This window comes from Clarias gariepinus, chromosome 23, assembly GCF_024256425.1.
Source record: "Clarias gariepinus isolate MV-2021 ecotype Netherlands chromosome 23, CGAR_prim_01v2, whole genome shotgun sequence".
Classification (NCBI taxonomy): domain Eukaryota; kingdom Metazoa; phylum Chordata; class Actinopteri; order Siluriformes; family Clariidae; genus Clarias; species Clarias gariepinus.
In genome coordinates this window covers 12,519,704-12,543,579 of record NC_071122.1, presented here as the reverse complement: position 1 = coordinate 12,543,579, position 23,876 = coordinate 12,519,704, and the positions used below count along the sequence as shown (strand labels likewise).

The 23,876-nt window shown below is 34.9% G+C and overlaps 1 protein-coding gene across 1 annotated transcript in view; it reads left to right on the top strand.

Annotated features, from left to right (window-relative positions):
- Window positions 1-23,876, top strand: part of stab1 (stabilin 1) — a 93,428-nt gene that overhangs the window by 61,499 nt on the left and 8,053 nt on the right. The window contains exons 49-65 of the mRNA XM_053484208.1: window positions 10-144; window positions 554-613; window positions 1,447-1,623; window positions 2,117-2,203; window positions 5,801-5,947; window positions 6,045-6,101; window positions 8,389-8,557; window positions 8,990-9,139; window positions 11,244-11,342; window positions 11,545-11,652; window positions 12,232-12,425; window positions 12,511-12,655; window positions 14,535-14,668; window positions 16,405-16,567; window positions 16,680-16,786; window positions 17,843-17,962; window positions 22,034-22,183. Of these exons, the coding sequence (XP_053340183.1) occupies window positions 10-144; window positions 554-613; window positions 1,447-1,623; window positions 2,117-2,203; window positions 5,801-5,947; window positions 6,045-6,101; window positions 8,389-8,557; window positions 8,990-9,139; window positions 11,244-11,342; window positions 11,545-11,652; window positions 12,232-12,425; window positions 12,511-12,655; window positions 14,535-14,668; window positions 16,405-16,567; window positions 16,680-16,786; window positions 17,843-17,962; window positions 22,034-22,183 (2,202 nt within the window). The remainder of the gene's footprint in view (window positions 1-9; window positions 145-553; window positions 614-1,446; window positions 1,624-2,116; window positions 2,204-5,800; window positions 5,948-6,044; window positions 6,102-8,388; window positions 8,558-8,989; window positions 9,140-11,243; window positions 11,343-11,544; window positions 11,653-12,231; window positions 12,426-12,510; window positions 12,656-14,534; window positions 14,669-16,404; window positions 16,568-16,679; window positions 16,787-17,842; window positions 17,963-22,033; window positions 22,184-23,876) is intronic.

The following is a 23,876-nucleotide window of genomic DNA, read 5'->3' as shown; positions in this document are numbered from 1 at the left end:
TTTTCACAGGGTGCCGTCTACATTAATGGTGATACGAAAATTATCAAGAGTGACTATGAATGCTTTAATGGAGTCATACATTTCATAGATAAAGTCCTCATCCCGTATGAAGTAAAAAATGAAACGGAAGTGGTTAAAGATAATGTATGTACTTTTTTCTTATTTATTGGTATTTTTTCATTTAGAACACACTTTTATCTAAAATAAGTTACAAGTGAGGCAGGCTTTAACCCAACAATCTAGCTATTCACAGACTTTAAAATTATTCAAACACTTTTGTAAGTGATTGTTATAGTGAGTACTCTGTACACAGAGGACAATATGATTGTAAAGACAAGGAGGGTAGAACATAAAAACAAATACATCAGTCAAGCTAAGCAAAAAAAAAAAGAAAAAAGTGTTGTATACAGTAGGTAATTAACAACTGAAATGGGGGGGGGCTGGGGGCGATGAGAGCTGATGTTGAAATGAAAAAAATATATATAGCTCAATATACAAACTTTTCATTACTTTATAAATAAAGTCAGCAATTGTGTTAATATTTGTATTTCAGCTAAATATTACTAGTGCAGCAGAAGCATATGGATATACCATGTTTGCCAAGTTGCTACAGGTATGTACATTGTTCGAAGTACACTTAAGTCATAAATGGTTATTCTTTTCAAGAACTTTAATGTATGTTATTGGTATTACCCTGTCCAAAATATTCTTACGTGGTCCTGAACATTCAATAATGCTAAACTAAGATTCAATAAAAAATACTTTAAAAGATACAGCACACTCTGAAAGTATCAAATGACATGGCCAACAATTTTGTTTTTGTTACATACTAAAAAAACATTTGAAATAACAAAGGAATATGACAATATATAATATTTTCAGTTAAAATTTTGGGATATTTAAAATTAGTTATGTAAATATCCAATAACCTACTGTAGATACATGTTGCGAAAACACTGCAGCTGGTGCTGCGATTCTACTTTTAGGGGGGACTTTATGCCCAAGAAACTTTTAAAATGCTTTACAAACAATATATCAAATGTGATAGGTTCAGTCTTTTTTTATATCAAAAATTGAGTTCATGTAATTTTAAATGCTTTAAGTCTCTGTTTTACATCAAAAATATTAAATTGGAACTGTAGAAAAAGAAAAAGGTAAAAATGAAATTTATTTACAATACTTAGAAGCAAAATTAAAAAGAAATTTAATTATATTTAAAATCACATTTGTAAGTACAAATTAAAGTTCTAATTTGCCTTTAAGTAATGACACCCCTACATACATTAATGTGTATTGAATACTGAAATAATTTTTGTGAAGCTGCTTTGAGACAATGACCATTGTTAAAGGGCTATATAAATAAAATTGAATTGAATTGAATTGAATTAAATTAAATTAAAATTACATTCACTTCCCAAATTGATTTGAACTTTTGTTTGGTGTCAGAAAGCCAACTTGATGGATATGGTGGAGCATACCGCATTTCAACCTTTCACTATGTTTTGGCCTACTGATAAAGCATTCAATAGTCTGCCCCAGAAGCAGAAGAACTGGCTATACAGTGCAGATCATTCTGACAAGCTGCAGGCCTTCATAAAATATCACATAATTCGTGACCTGCGAGTAAGTAATTCTTTTCTGTTTCCTTTTCTGTTTCTGATTATGTAAAACTATTAGCCATTGATTAGAACTTTGAAGGTAAAAATAGGTATTTGCAAAAGATTTTGGTGTTTTTCCTTGGAGCTATGAGTATAATGTAGTTAATAATTTTAGCAAGTATGTCTTATTCAAAACCTTTCAAATTAACATATAGAGCTATAAAAAGTTATTTTGTCAAATATGTCTTGTATCAATTTCAAATGGAATTACAGTACCATATGTCGAACTACAAGGTTTTAGTACAATTAGTCTTTAAACTAGTAGGGGCAATAATAGCACATTAGGAAAAGAAAATGTTGCCTGTGAAGTTTAAATTTAAATACACAGTAAAAGGTTTGGTAACTTTTTGTGAATTACTGCCTTTGTAAGTCAACCATGACACACTAATATTTGTACAATCACAACAGTAAAGTTATTATTTTTTTCAAGTTTTCATACTTCATTTTTGTCTTTATAGAAAATTGCTATTGCTTTGCCACCAGAAAAAACTTTAAGAACGATGTATGGATCGAGTCTGACATTCAGTTGCAGCCAAGATTTAACTGTGAGTTGTAACCTTTTAGTTTAAAAAATGGCCTTATATCAATTGCCTTATGATGCACATATGTTTAAAGTTGCTTTTGTTGTGTTTTTTGTAGTACAATATATTTAAGTCAGCCTGTCTGTTTCTTATTAATTTACAGTTTAAATATGTTTTTTTGTGTAAAAAAACTTCTCTGCTCCTATGTATATTTAATTTATTATCAATTATACCAATTTAAATACTTCTTAAATCTAATAATGACAGTTCCAAACAAGCAGCCATTTTAACGCAGTTAACAATGTAGTTTTGTATATTAAGTATATACAAGTTCCACTGAAAGTTTAAAATAGTAATCCAAAGGTTAAATGTGAGGCAGCATGGTGGCGTAGTGTTTTGCAATTTGGCCTTGCACTTCCAGGTTTGCATGTTCTCCCCGTGCTTGGTGGACTTCCTCCGAGAACTTTAGTATCCTCTTACAGTTCAAAGATGCAGATGCAGTGCAGATTAGGCTGATTGGCATTCCCAAATTGCATCTATGAGTGTGTGAATAAGTGTGTGCATGCGTGCCCTGCAATGGCTTGGCAACCTGTCCAGGGTATATTCTGCCTCATGCCTGAAGTCTCCTGGCAGATCCTTTAGGCTTACTGCAACCCTGTTCAGGATAAGCAGTAAAAAAAAAAAAATGGATAAATGATTTAAGTCATTTATTCATTCATTTATTTATTAAAGTGATTATTACAGGTAAATTTGGCAAATAAATTTAATTGGTAACTGTAAATATATAATATAATAAAATATAATACATTTTAAATATAAATTGTTAATATAAATGTAAATCTTTTATTTTAATATTAACTGTGGAAGACAAATGTTGATGAAAAAATGAGATTTTTGGCAAAAAACAAGCTTTTTCAAAAAAAGCAGAAGGCACTGCAAACTAATAGAAAATATTTTCACTAATATAATGTAATATATATATATATACAGTCATGTCTGAAATTTTCATACCACTGACAAATTGTGACTTAAAGTTACTTTTATTCAACCAGCCAAAACCAAGTTTTTTTCTTGATTAGAAGTGACACAGACGTCTCCCAAAAGATAATAAGACAATGTACATCATTGTGGAAAAATTATCAATCAACTTTTATTTACATTTGAACAAAAAGTGTCATGTCCAAAATTATTCATACCCTTCTTAATAATTAACAGAAAAGCCTTTATCGGCTATTACAGCAATCAGACGCTTCCTATAATTGCTGACCAGCTTTTTGCATGTCTCCAACTCTCATTCATCTTAAGCTTCAATTCTTTTAGGTTGGAGGGTCTCCTTGCCATCAGCCTGATCTTTAGCTCCCTCCACAGACTCTCAATTGGATTTAAGTCAGGACTCCGGCTGGGCCGCTGCAAAACATTAATGTTTTTGTCTGCCAACCATTTCTTCACCACTATTGCTGTGTGCTTTGCATTGTCGTGCTGAAATGTCCACTGGTGCCCAAGGCCAAGTTTCTCTGCAGACTGCCTAATGTTGTTGTTGAGAATTGCTCCTTTTCATGGTGCCGTTTACTGTGATTACTGTAGGTTCCCTGGTCCATTGGCCGAAAAACACCCCTAAAACATTAGGTTCCCACCACCATGTTTGACAGAGGGGATGGTATTCTTAGGGTTGAAAGCTACTCCTTTTTTATGCCAAATGAAGGCTACATCATGGCCAAACAATTAAATTTTTGTTTCAACTGACCATAAAACAGAAGACCAGAAGACTTCTTTGTCCAAATGAGCATTTGCAAAGGCCAACCAGGCTTTTGTGTGACTTATCTGGAGAAGTGGTGTCCTTCTTAGTCTGCGTCCGTGGAACCCCGCAGTGTACAGTGTCTCTGCCTTGAGATGCCACCAGCACAGCCCAAATTCATCAGGATGGCCTTGGTGGTGATCCTTGAATTTATTATTATTTTTACCTCTCACTATTCTCCTGGCCAGCACAGGTCTCACTTTTGACTTCCAACCACATCCTCTGAGATTTTTCACAGTGCAGAACATCTTGTATTTTTTTTTATAATACTTTGCGCTGTAGACACTGGAACTTCAAAACATACTCTTACAGTGGAACCTTTGATAATTAGAATAATTTATTAAAAATTAGCAAGGAACATCACTGCTATAAAGTAAAACAAACAAACAAACGAACCTGCACTTTACCTTTAAAAAGAATCGCAATACAGCAGTGTTTCTGTGTAGGGCAGAGAGTGTGTTTGTGTGTGTAAAGCAGTGTGGACGTGCTTCACACACGCACAAACACACACACACACACACACTGAAACTAAGAGGGAGAAATGAATCTTTAACATCTGTAATGAGACTTTGTTTTGTTTTATACGCACACACACGTTACAAACACAAAATAAAAGATGGTTTACACACACACACACACGTGGTCACAGTGTTACAGTATAGTACACAGTACGTGCATGCACAGATGTTGATTATACCAGTAAGACCCAGCAGGGGAGACGATTTAACCATAATTCCGCAGCTCAAGAGAGAAAAAAACCCTTGGCTCCGTTGTTAATCGTTCTCGTGTTTTCCAAGTCAAAATTTATTAAAAATCTTTGCTTGTCTTGCGGACTCGCAAACCGCGTTATTCGCAATCCGAGGTTTCACTGTCTAGCCCTTTCCTGACTTGTGAGCAGCCACAATGCGCAGCCGCAGTTTCTTAGTGAGCCTCTTTTGTCTTAGCCATGACTGTCTACAAACCAACAGCAGAGAGCTGTTTTCCACCTGTTGAGTTGTTCCCAATGAATCAGGGTAATTAGGATGCTTTAGAACAGCTTGGACTATTTGGAATAGTATAGAACTTTGGATTTTTCCATAGTTGTGGGAAAAGTTTGGGGGGTTTGAATCTCACCTCTGTTCCTGTGTGTGGAGTTCGCATGTTGCCTATGTTTTGTGTGTTTCCTCCAACAGTTTAAAGACACATGCACTATTTTTACTGCCATTTCCAATTGTTTTTAATGTGTGTGCTTGTGCCGTGTGATGGGTTAACACTACATTCAGGGTATAGCCTGTCTTTTGCCCTAAGTTCCCTGGGATAGGATTCAAGGCCCTGTGACCAGGATATTGGATAATATATTTTTTTATTTGGTTCTTTTTTTTTCTTTTTTTAAAATTTATATTCATATTTTCAATTGATATTGCACGACTGAAGTGTTTGACTCACTGAACATTTTTAAATGTAAAAAAAGACATATTGAAGGATAAAATTATGCAACATTTTACATGTGGCACTTCATTATTATAGGTTAGTAAATATAAGGAAATTACTGTTACAGTTAAAATCTATTAATTATAACCTAAGATTTATTTAAAATGCTTCTATATTACTCTTCTTTATGAACATTTAGTTTAATCATAAAGCAAATAATGTAATTTGAATGTCACTTGCTCAGATATTTAAAGCAGATCAGATCAGGCAAATCAGGAGATTGTAAGAAAAAAAAAAAACAAGCATTTAATCCTACAATGCTCATTTTGTTTGACAATGGCATGATTAGGATCCATTATATATGCAGTATGTCCTGTTTGTGAAATTATAAGTTTAACTTTCTTTTTTTTTATTAGGGGGAAATTTTAATTAATGGAAATGATGCCAAGATTATAGACCGCCATCTACAATTTCTTTCCGGAGTAGCCCATGGGATTGACAAGGTTCTAGAGCCCCCAGACATAGGAGCACACTGTGATAACTTTTCACAAATAGAGATTAAAGTAAGAGATTTGTGTGTAAAAAAAAATGCAATTATAAAATTAATAAAGACACACAAATATTAGTGTGTGCTAACATTTATTTGCTTATTTGTAATAGGGTCGCTGTGGGTCTTGTGTCTTTCTACCAGCTTGCCCCTATGGCACTGTGTTCTCTGTAAGTATTAATTCAACCATTCTCAGTTTTGTTTACCATTTGCATTTTAACCTTCAAGTGTAATATACTTCAGTATGGTTTATTTGTTGACTATAAAAATGTATAGCATGCATTACACTAAGCTCTTTTGTCTATATTTATGTGATATTTTTGTCTCTTGCATGTAAAACAAACACGAGCTTATGCTAAGATTGAAATATTAAAAATTTCAAGACTCGTAAGGTAAATATGTTATACAGTAAAATATATCAAAATAGCAAATGAATTGGCTTTTATATTAAAATAGTCACTTTTTTGAAACAGCAAAAAAAATAAATTTGAGTAGTTTGCAAATTTTGATTATGACACATGACACTTTTACATTTAATTATTTGGTAAACGCTCTTATACAGAGAGATTGACAAAAGTGTTTTGCAGTTTACGTTATTGGATAAATCCTTTTATCATGTTACTAGGTAACTAACTAAGTACCATCAGTCAAAAACTGTTGTGAAGATTCTTTTAGGAGAACAATTAATAAGGACCCTATTTTGGATTTAGGAACCCAAATCTTGGCTGCAGTTCTGGTAGCAACAAATACAAATTAATTGAGAACTAGATGAGATCTAGTATATATATATGTTATGGTGTGGCGGGATAGTGCGTTGCGCTAGCGCACCCGGCTTTCCTTTTTATAGAGCCCTGATGCAGGGCTTCGGAGGGAAAGTTGTGTATGTGAGCGGTGGGAGTGATTGTGCACACTGACAGGAGGCTTCTCCCATTCGGAGATAACGTGGGATTATTAATTAATTAAGTCTCCTGTCCCCTCCAGACAGGGTTACTTCTTATTGACCTTTAGTTCTTTCTTTTCTCTTTTCAGTTTTCTTTTCTTTTCTCTTTTTCTTTTCTTTTCAGTTATTTCTTTTCTTCTTTTTTCTTTTCTCTTTCTTTTCTTTTCTCTTTTCTCTTCTTTTCTCTTTTCTCTTCTTTGCTCTTTTCTTTTCTCTTTTTCTTTGCTCTTTTCTTTTCTCTTTTTCTTTTCTTTTCAGTTTTTTCTTTTCTTTTCTTTTCCTATACCGGAGCAACGCTCCACACCCTGGTGCTTTCTAAATGTCCGCACACCTAATGCTTTGTGTTGGGGGTCTATATAGGCATGGATCCAGGTGTCATGCATTCCCCTAATTGCCATCATGGCGGCGTTGCCTAGCAACTGCACATGAGGGTGGCCGCGGGCCTGCCTGACTGGAAACCTGTGGAGTAGTTGTCTGTGGGTTTGCCTGTCGCAATACCCGCGACGTTACAATATATATATATATATATATATATATATATATATATATATAAATATACTCCGCAAAAAAAGAAACATCCTCTGACTTTTAACTGTTTTTACTTTCAGTAAACTTAATGTGTAAATATTTGTATGAACACTAAAAGAGTCAACACCATAAGACATAAACTATAAATGTTTCACAATGTGTCCCTGAATGAAGGGAGGCTCAAAATCAGAAGTACCAGTCAGTATCTGGTGTGGCCACCAGCTGCTTGTAGTACTGCAGTGCATCTCCTCCCCATGGACTGCCTATTGCGGACAGTCTGAGCACTGATGGAGGGATTGTGTGTTCCTGGTGTGACTCGGGCAGTTGTTGTGGCCATCCTGTACCTGTCACACAGGTGTGATATTCGGATGTACCGATCCTGTGCAGGTGTTGTTACACGTGGTCTTCCACTGCGAGGATGATCAGCTGTCCTTCCTGTCTCCCTGTAGCGCTGTCTTAGGTGTCTCACAGTGCGGACATGGCAATTTATTGTCCTAGCCACATCAGCAGTTCTCATGCCTCCCTGCAGCATGCCTAATGCACGTTCACGCAGATGAGCAGGGACCCTGGGCATCTTTCTTTGGGTGTTTTTCACAGTCGGTAGACAAGTCGCTTTAGTGTCCTGCGTTTATAGAACTGTGACCTTAAATGCCTACTTTCTGTAAGCTGTTAAAGTCTTAATTAATTGATTATGGTTAATTGAACATGCATGGAAAACATTGTTTAAACCCTTTACAATGAAGATCTGTAAAGTTATTTGAATTTTTACAACATTATTGTTGAAATACACAGTCCTGAAAAAGTACATGCGTGAGTATTTTGCTGAGTATATATATATATATATATATATATATATATATATATATGTGTGTGTGTGTGTACTCAGCAAAATACTATATATACATATATATATATATATATATATATATATATATATATTTATTTTATTTTATCTTTTTTACTTTATTAATATGTATCTCTGTCCATAGAACAAAACCAACTTGTGTACTAGACACTGGAGCCCATACAGACGGCATTATTTTTATGATGACTATGAGTTTTCTCATCTGTCAAACCGTTTTGGTTGTAACCGCTTATGCACAAAAATATCATGGGTTTCCCAATGCTGTAAGAACCACTATGGACGAAACTGTCAAGGTAAAAAATGCTATTATTATTATTATTATTATTATTATTATTATTATTGTTTTTGTTGTTATTGTTATTGTTTTTGTTGGTATAATAATAATGTTTTGAGGGGTGTGCCAATCACAGAGATCTTGTAAATTTTCACTTTCAAATGCAATAAAAAAAGACACAAGAAAATAGTTATTTTGAGCACTTTTTACTTTATAAAAAATTTACTTTATGTATATATGTTTAATATTCAAAAACAATTATTTGTTTTTTGAAACTCAAAGATCTAAGCACACCTGTTTAATTTGGTCATTAAATAATTCAACAAAATTTGTATTTTGAAAAGCTACTAGTAAAGCTTATAACTCACAATATCAGAGGTCAACAAAAATATGCAAACTACATTAACAGTAGAAAGTGTGCCTTATTAAGATATGTGTGTATACATTATAGTCTGCCATGGAGGCTTGGAGGCACCATGTGGAAATCATGGTGAGTGTGATGATGGGAAATATGGAACAGGGACTTGTAAATGTCACTCTGGGTTTAATGGGACAGCATGCGAGCTCTGTGAGAAGAATTATTATGGTGCTAACTGTACTGGTAAGTTTTAAAACTTATAGTTATTTTGTGATAGATATATAGTGGCTAATTAAATGGATATTGTAATTATCACACCTGAAAAAATCTGTGCTCCCTTAAATATTATATCATAGTTAATTCCAGTGTATACTGTATTTTATAATTTATAATTGTTACAACCCTTGGTGGTCTAGGGGAATACGGGCCGCACACTTAAATTTGTTAGACATTGGCGAGTTGAATTCCCAGCACGGGTTGGAACCAAAGTGATGACAAGCTCAATACTTTATTAGCAAATGGTGTTTATTTACATAAGGTGGAGGAGAACAGCGTAGTAGTGGTACCAAGTGAAATATTTACAAGTCAAACTAATTGTTTAAAGTCAGGGACTAATTGAAAGACTGGCAATGGGTGCTGCTAAAAATAAACCAAAAACCTAGTCTAACTAATCACAATTTCCCTCCCCATCTAGTCTCCTCTAAAAATAAAAGTAGGGAATAAAAGAAAAAACAAACAAACAAATAAATAAATAAGATAATTAAAACACCCTAACTGGCTACACTAAAATCGAATTCCTTTAATTCCTGAAATCGCTTCTTAAAAGCCAGCTGGAGGATGGGGATTGGTCGAAGTACTGAGATGTGGAGCAGCCAATCAGAAGAGTGGAATGACGGGATTGATTGACTTGATGGGACATGAGTAAACCAATCAGAAGCAGCAAGCAGTTGATGGAACCACTAAGAAACCTGAAACGAGAGAAAAGGGCAACAGACAAAAAAACAACAACCACCCAATAATGTTTTGGAACGTAACAATAATATATTATAATCCTTATCATAACAAACAGGATTTTTGATGTGAGTTTCTTAAGTTGACTTTTATTTGGCATACCACAACGTAACATTATAGTAAACATCAGGATTTACCTTACTGGTCTTGGTTAGTTGTTATGTGTATGATAAAAAGATAAGATAAGGCGGCAGGTGCCGGACTTGGCAGAGACACGAGCACACTTAATAAAGGATGAAACATGTGTTGGATACACGTGCTACACGTGCACCTGCAGTCGGCATGCATGTCTAAGTAAAAATATAAACAAATAACCAAAAGACACACAATTAGTTTTACGATTACTGAGTTTAATAAGAGTAGACACAAAAATAAGCTAGTATGTGCATCTACAAAATACCAAACAAAGCGATGCTTACCCATGGTCAGTCTTTTGAGAACTGTAGAATAGATGAGGACAAACCAGGAGTGTATAGTACAAATAAGCACGGCCCTGTTATTATTTTTATAAACTAAGCAAAAGAAGTGTAAAGATAATGGAAAGTAATTTGCAAGAAAAATGAATTATAATGGGAAAAAATATAATTACTTGGTACAGATGACGTAGAGAGTCTTTAAATTTTATTAAGGAATAAAAAAAGACAAGGTGTGCATCCCTTGTGCCAACTTTTGTGTTTGTCTAAGCAGTTTAATTCTAAAACTGTGAATTTGATCTCCGTCCTCTTTTGTAATTTCTGTACATTTTTAATGATTGCATGTAAGAGACATTCACATAGCATTCGTATACACCTCAATGTTTTTTTTTAATTAATTAATAGGACTTACAATATTCATGTAATCACATGGCTAACTACCTAATAAAATAAAATAAAATACCTATCTAACTGACAGAATCAGTAATCTGTTTAATAATGCATTGTTGAAACTAAAATACTTTTAGTTTACTTTTGCCTTTTCACTTTTTTAGCATTTCAATATACACTGTACTGTAATATTTTTAGGTGATTTTTAGCTCACCTAAACACCTCTAAAAAGTGTTTTGCTGAAATTTAAAGAATTAAGCCCTTTGAAAAACACATTTGAGGTGATTAAAATAAAAAGTGAAGGTCAGCTGCTCTGAACTAATTCTTGCAAGAACAGTCAAACGCATTTGCAAAAACCCATCAAGCACCAAGATGAAACTGGCTCTCATGAATACCGTCCCAGGAAAACAAGACCAAAACATACCTCTGCTGTAGAGGAGAAGTTCATTTAAAGTTACAGCCTTAAAAATCTATGCATCTTTGTATGTAATTTAATTTAAGGAAGCACTGCATTAACACTTCTTTGCCCACAGCCTGTGCATGCGTTAATGGAAAGTGTGATGATGGCATAGACGGTGATGGCAGCTGTTTCTGCCAGGAGGGCTGGACAGGAGTGACGTGCAACACTACTGGTAAAAAGAATATTTTTCTTTCTGAACAATAGGAATATGTACTTACATTTTAGGTGACTGTACATTAGGATGGATGACCTGAAATGTCAGTTTAAGTTCATTTTAAGTCAGCTTGACCTACAATTTTTTTTTTTAACATCCAAGTGACTGAAAACCCTTCTGCCCTTATTTCACTAACCTTTTTCTTAATATAATGTTATAGGTGTGAAGTATGTATGTTCTCCTCAATGCCACTCTAAAGCGGTGTGCATGCCTGAGAATCAATGCCAGTGTGAACCACCATATGAAGGAAATGGCTATAACTGCACAGGTATGTTTATTCAATTTGTTGTAGGTCTAAGGCAAACCATAAACACTAAATACAATTCCTGGAGAAACTTTGCAGTAGAGACTGAAAGATGGTGCACCACCATAAGTAAAAGGCTTATATTGATTCCATGTGGTTCTCAAGATATAAGCTTTACAACTGGATGAGAGTCCAGTGAGTGTGTGTGAATGCTCGGGGTGTGTCTTAGACCATTCATTATAACAACTGGCCTCTCTGCAGGCTCACTCATACACAAAGTATGTAACATGATCTCTTGCATTGTCTTAAACATGATTTAATAGTGTAAATGATTAAGGGTCAGTCCTACTTTAGACAATACCATGTCTGGAAGATGTTAATCTGTATTGTTACATGACGGTTTGTTATGACAAAACCCATCAGAATTTCCCTTTTAATTCACAATGTAACTTTTTAGATTCAAATAATTGACCTAATTTCAGATAAAAAAAGTTGTCTATTATTTAAATCTGAAATGCCTATTTTTAAGGTACATGCTAAAGTTTATTAAATGTTCTGTCCATTATCCTAGATTAAAATGCTAATATTTTTTTATTTGTCCAGCTCCAGATTTGTGTAGTGAATATAATGGAGGCTGCCATGATCAGGCTGATTGCACACAGTCTGAGATCAATGTGGTATGCACTTGTAAACCTGGCTACACTGGCGATGGTAATGTCTGCTCTTCAATCAACCTCTGTGTTGAGGAAGAAAATGGCGGCTGCAGTGACTTTGCAAACTGCATATTCATTGGACCTGTGAGTTAATAAAATTTTTTTTTTTTTTGCAGGTTCTAGACTAAATTTGGCCACATACTGTATATTGACACATTTACTTTTTTAGAATGAGCGGCGATGTGATTGTCTCCAAGGGTACGTGGGCAATGGATTCCAGTGTTTTGAGAAGGTGGTGCCACCTGTCGATCGCTGTCTGGAGAACAATGGTGACTGTAATGCTAATGCGATCTGCAAAGACTTGCATTTTCACAGTAAGTATTTCATTCAACGATTTAACATATCCCAGATACTGTAGCATACACACGTCGCGGAGATGTCTACGTGACGTCATCTTTTTCATCTGGCAGATGTCTGGCAGAGGGCGTTTGCTCATCTGGCAGAAGTCGCCGAGATGTCCATGCCAGATGTTAGAACGATGCTTAGCTTACGTATTTAAGACGTAAATGAATTAAAACAACGCTGATCTGCTCTTTAGACAATGTTAATCAGATGTTCATACATCTGCCAAATGTCTGATTCATTTCGGATACGAATGCCGTTTTATTAAAACACCCCCTCCCATTATTTTAATTAAATACCTTGGTTAATTATAATTAACCATGGTCAACAGAATTCTGTGAAGGAAGGAAGCATAAGACAAACGAGTTAAAACAGAGATATTTATTTTATATTTAATAAAAACCCTGTTTTACACCAGCAGCAACTTACAAATGAGGTCTCAATTTAAAAAGAAAAAACATAAACATAAAACACCACAAATAAGTATTAATCAGAAAAAATTATACACCAACAGAAACGTTTTGTACTTTTTAACTGTATGTTATGACTTAAATATGACCGTTAGATACGGTTGGTCAGGAAACTCTTGAAGTCAGATGCAGACATAACACTTTTTTAGTTTTTCACTAATTGCTGTGAAAAAATATACAGATAGATATTTTATAAAAATGTATGATACTTAATTTAGCAAATGAACAATATTTATACTTTGTTCCTCTCGCTTCACAACTCAGAACAGACCGAAACCAGAACCGAACCGCAGATTAACATATAACCGTCGGTATTTTAAGTGTGATTAAAAATACAAGAAATAGCTTAAACCAAAATAATGTGACTAAACATCGCTAAACAGCAGGTGACACTTATGTTCAGTATTTAATTTCTATTTAGAAAGATGGAAATTAATTCCTGCTTACCTTTTCCACACGCCCGCCAAACGTTTGTCTTCTCAACAAACTGTTCTCTTCTCGCTATATTTTCTCGCGATGTTTGATCTGATATTTTGTCACTATCTGATGTTTTCATAGTGACAAGATCTCTGTGGTTTATCTCAACATGATTGAATCTAATACATGTTAAGTTGTTGAATTTCATGCAAATACAACATGATTAATACATGTTTATCTTGGAAACATGAAATTATTATGTACAAAACACATATTACATTTTAGTACATGTAACAGGTAGCCAACTTCCTTTTTTTGAGTGTATAAGAAAGAAAATGGGGAAAAGGAACATGGACCTGCATTTACATCTACAAAGTAATGTAGTGTTTGTCTTTAAACCTGCTATACGTTCTACTAAAATATCTGGATTTCACATATTTCCCCTTAAATCATTTAAGTCATAGCTGATGCTGCAGCTTCCCATTCACAAACCAGAAAATTCTGGATGATAAAGACATGTCGTATAGACATCGTATACATGTAAAGACGATGTATCATTTAACAGCTCAAACAGGCGATCTACAGACAATCAAAATACGACTATAAAAAAAAAAACACAATGTTTACCAGATGATATGCTCTCAAGCAGACGTCTCCGCGACGTACCTGTGCTATCTGGGATGATATAAAAAAGTTATTTGGGATGACACATTTCTTTGGTGAATAAATTTTTCCCAGTGAATAAATAAATGGTTTCATTCATGGCCTGTATGTGCCACCATTTTAAGTGCAGACGTTGCCTTATTATTTGTGTAAATCCAAATCTTTGAAAACGATACAAATTCAAAGAGAAACTTGTATTCATACATTGTTTGAACTACATTGCACATCCTGGTGCATTATTCTGTTCAAATTTCAATTGACACAACACCAAGTGTTAATTACGTGGAAATGTTTTATTTAGCCAAAACAGCAGGGGTCTTTCATCTGAGATCAAACGCTGGGAAGTATAAGATGAACTACACCACAGCAAAGGAATCCTGCGAAGCTGAGGGAGCCACACTTGCTACTCTGTCACAGCTCTCTGATGCCCAACAGGTAAACCAAATTAATCATTTTACTGGAATCCTCAAAAGGAAAAAATATTTCTTTGTGCAATATTTTTGTAAATTTGTTAATCTGAACACATCGATTGCTATCTCTACTTAAAAGTGTATTTTAAAAATATGCTTGTATACTCACAAAATACAGTATTTACATACTCAAAAACTTATTCTGCATACCACACAATTATACATGCATATAAGGGAATAAGAATTTGCATTTAACAAGTCTGCATACATACATATGGTTTTGAGAATTAAACAAATTTTAATTTTCACAAAGTCTGCTGTTTCAGTGTTTTTAGATCTTTTTGTCAAATATTACAATTGTATACTGAAGTATAATTACAAGCATTTCATAAGTGTCAAAGGCTTTTATTGACAATTACATTAAGTTTATGCAAAGAGTCATTATTTGCAGTGCAATTCGCCCTTGCATCCTGCCAGTCAACTTCTGGTGAATCACTAATAGAACAAGACATTAGACTTGGAAAATTAAAATACATTTAGGGACTTTCAGTATCATAAATTAAAAGTTTTAAATTCTTTTTTTTCCCTATTAAATATATAGCTTGCATTATCAAAAAACAAAAGATCGGCCCAGTTCAATCCAGATTCAAGAAATTAGCACAAGCAGTGACTGGGAAGAAAGGATAAGTTAGTGAAGCTTAACATGGGCTTTTATAATACACTACCCATCAGTGTTTTGAACTATGTTTCTGTCTCTCTATTATTCTCGTATTCCTGGACAGCAAGGTTATATAATCTAGCCTATCTTTCTGTATTCACCCAGTTCCTAAGGCCTGCTGGATAAGTAGAGCCAATTCTCATTAAAAAAAAAAAAACAGACTTAAACCCTCTTTATACCTGCAGCCATGGCAACTCAGTGCTGTAGACATAGAAACTTGTAAATCTTCTTACAAAAAACTTAAAAAAATATATGTGTATCAGCTGAATAAATCAATTAGTTTACATTATATCTTATATCTGTCGTCATCTTAAAACTTTTTAAAACATAAACTTTGTTGTTTCATTGATGGTTTTTAGATTATAAATCAAAATGCACCAAGTAATCGAAAAAAACTGCTTAAACAATTTTTATACCATTAATGAGTAGAGTCCAGTTAGTTATCAATATTTAGGAACATGGTCTAATTTATTTTTTCCTTTTATATATGTATTTATTTTTTAGTAACTGATTATTAAATTATTACTACATGATTATGAAAAACAGAAATGCATTTGTTAATATGCCAGTTCATACAGGGGTTAACTTATTTTGTTATTTTGTCATCTGTGATGCTTGTTTGATATCAACAAATGTATATTACTCATTATGACATTAAATAGTACAATTAAAATACAATAAAAATCTATAGTAGACATAAAAATATAAGATATTATAACAAAGACCCACAACAAATATACATTATTAAACAATTAGAGTCACAAAATGCAAGGAAATAAAAATAGGCTTTAAAAATCATGAGCCCAAAACCCATTTAGATTGTACAGTATTACAATTTTCGGTGCACACACACACACACACACACACACACACACACAAAGCAGTCAATAAATCAACAAGACCCATAAGAGTATTCTCATCATCATTTCTATTTAAGCACTTGGACTCATTTTTTTATTTTAAAATTTGATAAAATGAATGGCAAAATCAGATTTTTTACTTTTAATTAATATTCTACCATTTCCATCTTGTTTCCCAACTAGTTGGGTATGCACTTGTGTGTTGCTGGATGGATTGATGGAGAAAAAGTGGGTTATCCAATTGTCTATCCATCTGTTAAATGTGGTGGCAATCATGTGGGCATAGTGCAGTACAAGGATCCAGAAGTCAAAGCTCCTTATGACGCTTACTGCTACAGCATTAGAGGTACTTCTAAAACATATAAAGAAAAAATATTAAAATGTTAAGTTTGCATATACAATATTAATCATTGCATATTTGAACAAGTGAAATAACAAAATTTCTATTTGTTTTTTAGAAGTAACATGTGAATGTGGACCTGGATATGTTGGAGATGGAGAATTCTGTAATGGCAATCTTGCCTCTGTCATTGCTACCCATTCAAACTTCTCTGTATTTTACTCTGTAAGAGCTCAAATGCATTTCTGAAGCAATTGCACATGCATGGATGATATTAAGACATAATTTTATATTGTTATATTTTGATTCTGTATGTATACTGTATGCTAAGCACTTTATCCAGTCCACTATTATCTGCAAGCATTATATTTTGGACACACTGACTTATCAGTGCTTTCAGTTAAACGCTGCTATCTTCCCAGTCACTGCTGTGCAGGTGTGAATGTCAAAAATCAGTTCATTTGTAACTGCAGTGTGAGCAAAAAGGGATATATCTCATTTGTGATTTGCATGAAAGTGCAGCGTACAGTGATACATTTTTTGTGGTCTGAGGGTGTACTTGGTGACGAAACAACTCAAGGAAGAGCATAATCAGAAGCGTTTGGATATCTGCAAAGAAGGTTTGGTCTTGTATTCGTCACTACAAGCTTGAGAGTAAAGGGCAGAGGATAGAACAGACACATCCTCAATCGCCAACCAAGAAAAAGTCAACCATTAGCTGGAAAATTTATGCTTACGGTTTCCTTGGATTCTCAAAAAAAAAAAAAAGGGTTCGCACATTATTAAAAAAAATGTTCAACAATCAGCAAAGCTTTTACATTGAGATGCTTTTTGAAGAGCTAAACACGTCTGCCCACACTGTTGACAATCATTTTGAGGTATTAAAGCATCCTCCCTATAGTCCTAATATTGTTCCATCAAAATTTTCCTGTTTGGTCCCCTGAAAGCGGCCCTATAAAGACTAAGGTATCCAGTGTACTTCTGATAAAGTAGTGAAGACAGCGGTGTAAAAAAAAAAAGTATTTGTCTTTTCAAAAAATTAATTAAAAGAAGTTGTACAGCTAGGTTGCAGATAATTTATCCCTCATGTTTTTTTTTTTTTATCTTGCTGCCTTCATTTTGCTTAAATAAATAACGGTGGTATGGTTAAAAAAAAAAAGTATATATATATATATATATATATATATATATATATATATACAATTTTAAATGGTTTCTTTAAACAAATGTATTTTTATAAATCTATTTATTTATAGATGTTCCATCTTCTTCCCTTGTCAGATGTTAATAAAGCATGCAGAGGCTGCTGAGGAGGGAAAAAAGCTTTTGGATTTCCTGTCGACCAGTTCATCCAACATAACACTTTTTGTGCCACATAATGAGGGATTTTCTAAAAACGAGGTTAGCAGTCTTTCAGCAAACAAGCTAAAGTTTTTTGTTATGTGAAACTGAGGAAACAACCTTGTGGTTTATGATAACAGCATAAATAATATAATAATAAATAATAACAGTCATAAATTCCCCAAACCTCTTATTTTTATAATCCCAATAATTTTAGCAAGCATTTTCATTGTGTGAATTTCAGCAAACATATTATTATGTCTGTTGTAGGATGCTAAAAATATTCTGTATTTTATGGTGAGAAGTGCAGCCGAATGCCTTGATTAAAGCTTGCCTATAGTTCTGTAAGAGATTAAGAAAATGTTACAACCAACCTAATTAATTAAATGGGACTAAGAAGAGTATTACTGAAATCACACATTAAAGGTACACCACATTGTGTTTTTGTGGTTACAAATGAAAAACAAAAAAATTATCATTAGTGAATGATAGTCAGCATATTTATTCTAGTTTTTTTTTTTTTTTTTTTTTTTTACAAATGGCTGGAGCCAACACAGCAGGAAACTTAAAGATTAAGGGTTTTTCTCTCTTGGTTTCTTTTTAATCCTCACTTAGTAACTAAAGTTAAAATTTCTTCCAAAGCTTTTGTATTAAACTGGAGTAATGGCAGGATTTGGTTATCCATAGAGCTAAATACTACATAGTTTGTCAACACACCAGTGGGGTGATTACAATTTAGGCATACCTCTTAGCACAAATTGTGTTTTGAGACACATCTTCAAATTCTGTACAAGTGTGTGTGCTTGCAGCTGTGAGAGTAATCTACACTAAAGGCCAGTGAAGCACAACAGGCTTTACTGTTCATCCCCGAGAAGCTTGCAAATTAACATTTTTTAACATTCATTGGCTTTTAGTATTGTTTAGTGTTACACTGGATCAGATCACAACTAAAAAAGACCGGAAATTAATGCATTTACTCACTCACTTACTCACTCATTGTCTATACTGCTTTATCCTGTATTTAAGGGTGCAGGGGGCCTGGAGCCTATCCCAGGAGACTTGAGGAACAAGGTGGGGTACACCCTGGACAGGGTGCCAATCCATCGCAGGGCAATTAAAGCCAATTTATATACTATATATATATTTAATATTTAATGGGGGCACTGGTGGCTCAGTGGTAGGTGTTTCGTCTGCCATGCGGAAGGCCCGGGTTTGATTCCCAGCCAGTGCCCCAACCCCCCGGCCACTTGATGCAGTGCTGGTTCCAAGCTTGGATAAAATGGAAGGGTTGCGTCAGGAAGGGCATCCGGCATAAAACCTGTGCCAAGTTGTTGTGCAGAACGGATTTTCTGCTGTGGCAACCCCTTGACGGGAGCAGCCGAAAGACCAACAACAATATTTAATATATAATAAAGTACAGTGAGGTCAATGACTATTTGATCACTCTGTTCTTTTCACTCAGAAGTTCTCTTACTTAGAAATCATGGAGGGGTTTACAATTTTCAGCATGGGTGCATTTCCACTGCGAGAGACAAAATCTAAAAAGAAAAATCCGGAAATCACATTGTATGATTTTTTTAAACAACTTATTTTTAAATTATTATGTCAAATAAGTATTTGATCACTTGCTTATCAGCCAGATTTCTAACCCTCAAAGACCTGTTATTTTGCTTTTAAATAGTCCAGCTACACTCTGCTCATGATTCTAAATTAGTAGCACCTGTTTGAGGTCGTTAGCTGTCATAAAGACACCTGTGCACCTCACAATCAGCCAAAGTCTAAATAGCAACATGGGCAAAACCAATGAGCTGTCAAAAGACACAAGAGACAAAATTGTAGACCTTCACAAAGATGTAAAGGGGTACTGGACAATTGCCAAGCAGCTTGGTGAAAAAAGAACAACTGTTGAAGCATTGTCAGAAAATGGAAGAGGCTTATGATGACTGTCAGTGTCCCTCTGGCTGGGGCCCCACGGAAGATCTCCTCGTGGGGTATCAATGATGCTAAGAATGGTGAAGAATCAGCCCTGAACTACACGGGAGGAGCTGGTCAATGCCGTGAAGAGAGCTGAAACCATCGTTTCCAAGGCTACTATCAGTAATACACTAAGACGTCATGGTTAAAAAACTTGCATCGCGCATCCCCTGCTTAAGTCAGCCCATGTCCAGGCCTGTCTGAAATTTGCCAGGGACCATCTGGATGATCCAGAGGAGTCATGGGAGAAAGTCCTGTGGTCAGATGAGACCAAAGTAGAACCTTTTGGTCTTAACTCCATTCGCCGTGTTTGAAGGAAGAAGAATGATGAGTATCATCCCAATAATACCATACCTACAGTGAAGCATGGGGCTGGAAGCATCATGCTCTGGGAGTGTTTTTCTAGACAGGGAACAGGACGACTTCACTGTATTAAGGAGAGGATGAACGGGGCCATGTTTTGTGACATATTGGGCAAAAACCTCCTTCCCTCAGTCAGAGCAATAAAGATGGGTCGTGGCTAAGTCTTCCAACATGACAATGACCCAAAGCACACAGCCGGGAAAACCAAGGAGTGGTTTTGTAAGAAGCATATCAAGGTTCTGGAGTGGCCTAGCCAGTCTCCAGACCTAAATTCAAAAAAAAAATCTTTGGAGGGAGCTGAAATTCCGTGTTGCTTAGTGACAGCCCCAAAACCTGACAGATCTAAAGAAGATCTGCATAGAGGAGTGGGACAAAATCCCTCCTGCAGTGTGTGCAAACCTGGTGAAGAACTACAGGAACCATTTGACCTCTGTAATTGTTAACAAAGGCTTCTGTATCAAATATTTAATTTTTTTGACTTTTTTTGAAGTGATTAAATACTTATTTGACACAGTAATTCACAAATAAAAAAATCATACAATGTGATTTCTGGAATTTTCTTTTTAGATTCTGTCTCTCGCAGTGGAAATGCACCCATGCTGAAATTTGTAAATAATTATTATAACAAATAACAAAAAGACAGGACTTTTTGACTCAGTACAGTATGTGTGTTTGTTTGCTAAAATGTTCTGGTTAAAGGAGTGGAGGGGTTGTCTTTGGAAAAGAGAAAGAAAGGAGCAAAGAGTGAGGACAGAATAAGGAGAAAGAAACAAAAAATAAAGAAAATTAAATAAATCTAAAAATAAATAAATAAAATAAATAAAAGAAAGGAGGAAGAGCAAGATGGAGAAGTTATATATATATATATATATATATATATATATATATATATATATATATATATATAAATGGTTTACTATTTGTAATGTGAAAGTTGCGATATATATGTACTGTATATGAGACCACCTGTCCTGGAAGATTTCAGAGTTTGTTAAAGAAAACACCCAAACAGCAGCAATATAAAGCCCGGAGAGCATCAAAAGATATGGGATAAATAGACACTGTACTAAGATAAAGTTTAAGTATAGTTTTCATCAGATTTAGTTATAAAAAAACCTTTCAGCAAACTGTGATGACTATGGTGCAACAGTGACTCTGCACAGAGGAGCCTGTCCAATTTAGAATAAGTTTCTCCTCCACTGACACTAACATCAAGCTCAATTTCCAATAAAAATAAATGAGAAGATCAAAGAGATTGAATAAATGAGCACAGGTTTAAGAACAAGTATAACAAGTTAAGTCTCAAGAGACTTTTGATAGGCATCTAAAAGCTTCTGGTAGAATTCTAGTTGGTTTATTGACCACTCTTCATGACAGAATTGGTATTGTTCAATTAAATCTGCTGGTTTCTCGGCACAGACCCAACATTTAGGCACGGTCCTCAGAAGCCTTATAATCTTGAGGCTGCAAAAGCTACTTACTACATCATTTAGGGTTAAATAACTTGTTGCCAGCTGATGCATATTATTCACTGCATTAATTGTCCAATAGAAGGCTCTTAACTGTTTGCATAGATAAATCCATTTGGTGACTTTCTTTGGCCGGACAGTGTATTTACTTTTATTTATCAGTGTATTTACAGTGTATTACTGCTTCAGGACAGCTTTGTTAAGCTGTCAAAAAAACATGATATTTTTATTCTAAGTTTGATGAAACATATTTTGTTAGGTACTTATGTTTGCACTTTGCCCTTACATACTTACTATATAACCTGCTTATCCACAATCTTTTCAGACACTGTCTTTGAGGGATATGGAATATCATGTATCCTCAAACAACAGCATCCACTATTATGAAGATCTAAAACACAATACCGCAATCCCATCCCGGCTAGGTTATGATCTTAAAGTCATAATAGGAACAGACAATCAAACACAAGTTGAGGTAAGTGAAAATTTTAATGGTCATTGTGTTGACAGCTTAAAAAAAAATTATAAATAAATTGTGTGCATGTTAAAGATTTGTTCTTAAAAATTGTATTTTAACCCTTTGCACCTTTCCCCATAGTTTACCGAATATATCGATTTCACATATGTATACTATATGTACAGTGGTGTGAAAAACTATTTGCCCCCTTCCTGATTTCTTATTCTTTTGCATGTTTGTCACACAAAATGTTTCTGATCATCAAACACATTTAACTATTAGTCAAAGATAACATAATTGAACACAAAATGCAGTTTTTAAATGATGGTTTTTAATTATTTAGGGGAAAAAAACTCCAAATCTACATGGCTCTGTGTGAAAAAGTGATTGCCCCCCTTGTAAAAAAATAACTTAACTGTGGTTTATCACACCCGAGTTCAATTTCTGTAGTCACCCCCAGGCCTGATTACTGCCACACATGTTTCAATCAAGAAATCACTTAAATAGGAGCTACCTGACACAGAGAAGTAGACCAAAAGCACCTCAAAAGCTAGACATCATGCCAAGATCCAAAGAAATTCAGGAACAAATGAGAACAAAAGTAATTAAGATCTATCAGTCTGGTAAAGGTTATAAAGCCATTTCTAAAGCTTTGGGACTCCAGCGAACCACAGTGAGAGCCATTATCCACAAATGGCAAAAACATGGAACAGTGGTGAACCTTCCCAGGAGTGGCTGGCCGACCAAAATTACCCCAAGAGCGCAGAGACAACTCATCCGAGAGGCCACAAAAGACCCCAGTACTCCATCTAAGTACTGCAGGCCTCACTTGCCTCAATTAAGGTCAGTGTTCACGACTCCACCATAAGAAAGAGACTGGGCAAAAACGGCCTGCATGGCAGATTTCCAAGGCGCAAACCACTTTTAAGCAAAAAGAACATTAAGGCTTGTCTCAATTTTGCTAAAAAAAGATCTCAATGATTGCCAAGACTTTTGGGAAAATACCTTGTGGACCGACAAGACAAAAGTTGAACTTTTTGGAAGGTGCGTGTCCCGTTACATCTGGCGTAAAAGTAACACAGCATTTCAGAAAAAGAACATCGTACCAACAGTAAAATATGGTGGTGGTAGTGTGATGGTCTGGGGTTGTTTTGCTGCTTCAGGACCTGGAAGGCTTGCTGTGATAGATGGAACCATGAATTCTACTGTCTACCAAAAAATCCTAAAGGAGAATGTCCGGCCATCTGTTCGTCAACTCAAGCTGAAGCGATCTTGGGTGCTGCAGCAGGACAATGACCCATAACACACCAGCAAATCCACCTCTGAATGGCTGAAAAACAAAATGAAGACTTTGGAGTGGCCTAGTCAAAGTCCTGACCTGAATCCTATTGAGATGTTGTGGCATGACCTTAAAAAGGCGGTTCATGCTAGAAAACCCTCAAATAAAGCTGAATTACAACAATTCTGCAAAGATGAGTGGGCCAAAATTCCTCCAGAGCACTGTAAAAGACTCGTTGCAAGTTATCGCAAACGCTTGATTGCAGTTATTGCTGCTAAGGGTGGCCCAACCAGTTATTAGGTTCAGGGGGCAATTACTTTTTCACACAGGGCCATGTAGGTTTGGATTTTTTTTCTCCATAAATAATAAAAACCATCATTTAAAAACTGCATTTTGTGTTTACTTGTGTTATCTTTGACTAATAGTTAAATG